Source organism: Onychostoma macrolepis, chromosome 17, assembly GCF_012432095.1.
Source record: "Onychostoma macrolepis isolate SWU-2019 chromosome 17, ASM1243209v1, whole genome shotgun sequence".
Lineage (NCBI taxonomy): Eukaryota > Metazoa > Chordata > Actinopteri > Cypriniformes > Cyprinidae > Onychostoma > Onychostoma macrolepis.
Genome location: NC_081171.1, coordinates 6,813,324 through 6,819,669, shown reverse-complemented (window position 1 = coordinate 6,819,669; position 6,346 = coordinate 6,813,324). Strand labels below are relative to the sequence as shown.

Sequence of the window (6,346 nt, the reverse complement as noted above, 5' to 3'; positions counted from 1 at the left end):
CAAGAACACATTTTTAGATTGTTTAATTTAAATGCAACACTTTGAAATCAGAGGTTTTAAAATAGGATTTAATGTGTTAGGTTTAAGAAGCTAAATTTGTAGAAATTCTCATGTGCAATTAAACAATTTAAATTCAGCATAAATGTCTGTTTTGTCATACTGAAAACATTCAAAGTGTTGTCTGCATACACAATGTCAAGCGATAAAATGACAAAAAAAACACTTCAAACATGCAAATATGAAAGACCAAGAAAGGACACATAAAGAGAAATTGTCTTTAATGTCTTTCTATGTTAACGGGTGATTTATACAAAAAAAAAAAGAAAGACAATTTTGCTTCACCAAGAAAAGAACTGCACCACTGTAAGATACTGTCAAAATGGATGCTTTTACTTTTATATTTACTGAATGTTAAAAATCACATTAGTATGGCGTTGCATAACTGAAAACATCAGTGGCTAAGCTACTGTATGACAGGAACTGGCAACACCATGGTGGAACAGATGAAGGATCAGCACGAGAAGCACATTTCGTCAGATAACGTAGAAGGTTTGAAGGTCTTTTAGAGTGATGGTTCTAAAAAGCAGTTTATAAATCTTAAAAATTCCAAGAGACACTGAAATTACCAGTTGCCAGACAAAACTAGGAGAAAAAAAAAAAAGAGATTGGGAGATGGAGAATTCAAAAGTAAAACCCACTCAAGAAGAATAGCAAGGCAACTGCACCTCAAAAAAAAACTAGGGTAACCACACAATGTCCTTCAAGAAACTATGCAAGACTGGCATCTTTTCAACGTCGATCCTTCCGATCAGACTTCCGATCCCTCTCGTTTCTGGAGGACCTTCTCCCTGACCTGCTTCCTTCCGAACCAGTCCTCTTCCTGTCAGGTTTGGAGTTCTTGTCTTTGGAGCCCTTTCTTTCTCGTCCGCTGCCTTTTGAGGACTTGTGTCCCCTCTCACTGCCGCTCTTTCTGCGCTCCCTGTCCGACGGTCTCCGGCGGCGTTTGTGGTCTCGGCCATCTCTATCCCTGCCGCGACTACGGGAGCGTGAACTGGAAGACGACGAGGAGGAGCCAGAGGAACTGCTACTGGAGCCACTGGAAGTGGAGCTGGATCCACTGGAGGAGGAGCTTGAAGAGGAACTGGAAGAAGAACTGCTGCTACTTCGGCTCTTGCTCTTCTTGCCGCGGACTTTAGCCCGTCCGCGAGCCTCATCGGTTTCCTCATTAGCTTCCTTTGTGTCTGCTTTGGCTTCTTGTGGTTGCACTGATGGCTCTTGGCTTTGCTCTTGAGGGATTTCTGGGTCAGGCTCAAGCTGTGTCTGTTGGGTCTCAGGCGCTGTGTCATCTTGCTTGGTGTCATGTTCCGTCACACTAGGGGTCGGGACGTCCAGTTGAGGCTCTTTACACTCCTCAGGCTGCATTTCCATGTGGCTTTCGGGGGTTTGCTGAGAGTCTGTTACAACGTCCTGCTGAGTCTCGTTCTCGGTCTCCTGATCTTCCTCCTTTTGCACATTACCTACCTCTTCAACTGTGGCTTCTGGACTCTCAACCTGCAACTTACCCTGTGCCTCATCTTCCCTCACAACTTCTGTAACCTCCATCTGCTCTTCCCCCTCTTCCTTAGCCTCACTTGTTCCTACATCATCCTCGTCCTCCTCATCTTCCTCCTCTGCCTTCTGCTCACTCTCCTCGTGTTTATCCTTCTCCTCACTCTGCTCCTGCTCTTGATCCCCCTCCCCCTCTCTCTCCCTCATCTCTGAGCTCTCCTCTCCTTCCTCCTCGACTACATCTTCCTCCTCGTCCTCCATCTCCACATCATGCCTGTTACCTGTCCGCCCTACTCCAGCCTTACCCTCCTCTTGATCTTCTTTCTTCGTCTCTTCAGCCCGACGGCTATCCTCCATTTCTCTGTCACCTGTCCTCTGGGACTGACGCCTTGGCCGAGCCTCCATTTTGTTGAGTTGCTCTGCAAAGGCTTCACGTCTCTCATCAAACACACCTTGGGGTGGGGATAGATATTAATGTCCAATGGAAAGTCTTTCAGTAAAAAGTCACAATTGCATACATAATTTAGAAAGTAGTGGCTTTGAAATAATTTAACATGGAATATAGCATGTCACTCCATGGTACATCAATTTCTGCGTTCAATCAGTAAAACGCACAGCTTGATTTATTTAAATGTAGATTTTTACTGTGTTTTAGTTGTTAAATACTAGTGGTGGATTTTTCTGTTGCCCGATGCCTACATCTTAGAGCATGGTGGCCAACATTAAACCGATATATAGGTTATCACTCGTTTAATTTAAGTATAGCAATCAATATGCTGGGATAAAATTAATATTTAATATAATATTTACTAAACTGTTTGAAAATTATAGTTTTTTTTTAGATGGCAACTTATGAATAAAAGGAGGTAATCAATGCAATACTTATAAAATAAATTCACAAAACGAAAAAAAAAAAAAAAAAAAGTACATGGTAAATCAGATGCAAACAGGTAAGGGGGGAAAAAAGGGGTGAGAACGCCGCACGGATTGGGGGCATAATCCACACTGAATTTCTTTTAAAGATATTTGCTTTACATGCTGTTTTGTAGTAACTTTAAGGTTTTTTTAATTTTTTTATTATTACCTTATGTACAAAACCGTTATTTTTTCAGAAAAAAAATCTCGTTGCAACACTTTACAAAAATCAAGATTGAATATATTTGGTCAAAATCTCATGTTAGAAAAGATGAAGTGCTATGCATGCTATTTAAGACTATATTGGCTGATTAGACATCAATGCTGACCTAAAATGCAAAATGTTCGACCTCTTGCTCTTCACCGTTCCCACATCTCAGATCTCAAATACATAAAATATTACTCTAAGACATAGTTTTTGAGGTAAAGTGTTAAAAAAAAAAAAAAAAAAAAACACTATGCAAAACTTATTGCCATTGGATTTCTCATTGGATCTAAGCAAATCTCATAGGTGACCTGATTTTGATCTCAAAAAAGGGAGTGGTCACTGAAAAGTGAGCAGTTTGCATCTGCAGTATGAGTATAAGGATGCATTTGCACTATAAATGCATGTTCCGGACCACACAAAATGTAAATACCAGGTGTAGCACAAGGTCTAAAACATAAAAATTTATACAAAAAGAGGAAGACAGCAGAAGCAAATCAATTAAAGGTAACTTAAAATTAAAATCACCATTTAATTTTTTCTGAGACTCCTCCAGGAGCTTTTGAGTAGCGGAGCACATTCGCCCAGGCAGGTAGAAGATCGGGGGCTTGGTCTTCGTGCGAATGAACTTGATGAGCTTTGAATTATGTGCGTTCCACTCTTCTTGCTGAAACGCATGAGAATACCATAATGCATGAAAAAGTCAGACCAAGAACAGTCTATCCAAATAAAACTACTGCAGGTATACATGAAAAGAGCTGCTGTCTCCCTGCAGCTGTGAGACATACCAGTTGAGCGAGCTCCACTTTGTGCTCCAGAAGCCGCAGCTCTGTTTGTTTGGCACGTCTTTCTTCAAAGAGCTCTCTCCTTTCACTCTCAACTTTCTTACGCTCCTGTTCTGCCTGCACTTCCAATTTCTGCTCAATTTCTTGGCGTCTTTTTAACTGGAGGGGAGGAAAAAACATGAAGTTTTAAAATTAAAGCAGCACTTTGTTTCAGATGTGGTTTGACTTCGTGTTGTGTGCAATTCACTGACTCCATCTCAACCTGAATTGAATACAAATAATGTAGGTTGGGAATAATTCAGCTCTGAGGAACACATGAGAAAAATAATATTCTTTATTCTAGACAAATATAATCAAAGACACTGCCTCACAAAAGGAAACAAGAAATAGGACACAAAGCATTTTTTTTTTTTAATTCATTGCAATAAACCCACCCGCTCTGTGGACACAGTAGACTCCTGCTTAAACTTTTGCAATGTTCCCATCAATAGGCCAAACATGCGCCGGTTTCTGAATGAGCAAATAAAAAAAGTTAAGTTATAGATTTAATTTGTAAGCAAATATGGTGAAAAACAAGGAAATGTATAATAAAAAGCTTTTCAGACGAAGCCCAAATCAATAGCAGTACCTCTGCTTTCCTCTCTCATCCATTGTCTGATCTTGAATAAGATCACGGCGCGTACGTTCTTTGGAGGTAGCAACCACAGATGACTGCAACGCTGGCTGTAGAAAAAAAAAAAAAAAAAACAAGAACAAGCAAGAATGTTAAAAACATAAGCAGACAAATCTATGAAAGTGGGGGGGGGCCAAAAAAAACATTTAGTCTGCATACTTTTTTGACATCGTCATCATCCTCAGCGTCGCTGTCATGGCGTGAATCTCTCCTGGCTCGCTGATCCCCTGCCAGCCTAGTTTGGCATAAACAGATTGTAAATACATTTGGAAACACGCTAAACACAAATGAACTTATTTCATAACATATCTAGAAATCAGGTAATTGGTAAGCGATGCCTCACCTCAAGAGTGCCCCTTCGATGTCTCTCTGTTTGGCTGGGGGTCCTCCACCACTATCTGAGAGTCCACGCCTGGTACGGGTTGACAAACATTAAGAACAAATCCAACATGAAATTACTACAAGCAGTTGCTAACATAAATACAGATTCTTACCTCAGCAAATTGATCCCACGCCCCCTACCTCCACCTGGGCCTGCGATGGTAAGTCTCCTATTTTGACCCGGTCTAGAAAAGGTAAAAGGTGGAAGATGCAGAGTTAATAACTATACCTTTATATAAAAGAACAGACCCAACTATGACTGTAAGACTTCTTGCTCGGCTACGTGCACAAGCTTCTCAATCACATAGTCTAGGTCAGTGGATATTAATATTTAAATCACAGACATAGACAACACTAAATATAGTTAGTTTAGTAATTCCAGACCCAATTAAGTGATGGTTTACACTTTTGTTGAAGCTGTAAGCTTCTCAACTTATTTTAAATAATCACATTCAACAGCAAAAAAAGATTTTTGTCCAATCAAATCTTCCATAGAATGAGATTGACCCGCCCCCTTAATACCAGCTGACACGTTGCAAATCACATCCATTGCTGTGACTTACTTAAAGCCTATTGGCTATTAAAAAAGGTAAAGTCTTTCCAGTCCTGTGACTGTCCAAGGAACATGTTGCAAATAAAAATGCACATCTAAAGCTATATGGGGTATCTTTAAGAGCATTTGATACTTTCATAAGACAAACAATTACGGTACTGTTTTGTGTCGCTGCTATCCAAAGCAAAGCTCTTGAAGCAAATCTACTACTTTCCATTCAAACAAAGCAGGAAGTCCCTGCAGGACTCATGTATCACCTTTGCAAATAGCTCAACTCTAAAGATCAATCTTTGAAGAGAACCTTGTTTTTAATTTGATTAACACGATACCGAGGCTAGACTTAAAACCAGCCTTCATTATGAAGATTTAAGGCGGAGATTGGTTTTATGAGGCGTGTCATTGTGCTTTCAAACACAAACTGCAGACTTGCTGCTAGCTTTCTAGTATATTTATTTATGGCGGCCTTGGTGATATACATAGCTGTGAGATATCACTGCACAAATATAAAGACTAATTGGTGTAATATATCGTTGTTTTAACCCTTGAAATTAAACACGTGATTATTTAGCTTGCGAGCTAGCCGCAGTCTAAGCTTGCTAACAGGCCCTGACTTTTTTCCTCCAAATAGATAAGTTACTGATTAAAACGCTTCATTGAGTAATACCTTAATTCGCTCGGATCTCTGCCGGTTAGTTTTCGAATATTTTCGTCCACGCTCTTCAAGCTTTCCTTGGCTTTTTCTAGCTGGTCTTGCAAACTTCGCACGACCACCGCCATCTTGCTCTTCGTCTTCCAGCAGCGCGTGGAGCGTCGTGCGCGCACTCGACTCAATGAAGGCGCGTAGCACTGATCACGTGGGCGGTCCTGTACAGGTGGCGCGCAAGAACCGCCCTTGTGATTTGACAGGATTCATTTCAGTGTCAGGCTGTTGGATGCAAATATGTTTTTATGTCCCAAAGTTAATTTTTTACCCCTCATTACAAGATTTGTTATATCAGATTTTCCTATGGCTGCTATAACACTTGCCATTTCCACATATAACAGGGTTACAAACGTCTCTTGCTTTTCATGAAAAATATTACAAATAATAATTATTATTATTTTGGACAGACAGGTTCTTGAAAAATCTTGTCTCTTTATCTTGCATACCACATCTATGACATTTACATAGCTATTTATCTATCTATATGAATTTTTTAATAAAAATAAGGATGATTTTTAGTGAGTTAATAAATCTGATGGTTTTATTTAGCAGACACAGCACAACACCACCATGACAATGAAAT

The 6,346-nt window shown here is 40.0% G+C and overlaps 1 protein-coding gene across 1 annotated transcript; it reads right to left on the bottom strand.

Moving 5' to 3' along the window:
* Positions 1-261: 261 nt before the first annotated feature.
* pnn (pinin, desmosome associated protein) lies at positions 262-5,885 on the bottom strand. The gene is made up of 9 exons (XM_058750115.1): positions 5,725-5,885; positions 4,621-4,692; positions 4,470-4,538; positions 4,286-4,361; positions 4,082-4,176; positions 3,888-3,963; positions 3,457-3,612; positions 3,197-3,335; positions 262-2,000 (listed from the first exon to the last, which is right to left on the bottom strand). The coding sequence occupies exons 1-9, from the start codon at positions 5,835-5,837 to the stop codon at positions 790-792; spliced, it is 2,007 nt and encodes a 668-aa protein (XP_058606098.1). The 5' UTR covers positions 5,838-5,885; the 3' UTR covers positions 262-789.
* Between the last annotated feature and the right edge of the window lie 461 nt (positions 5,886-6,346).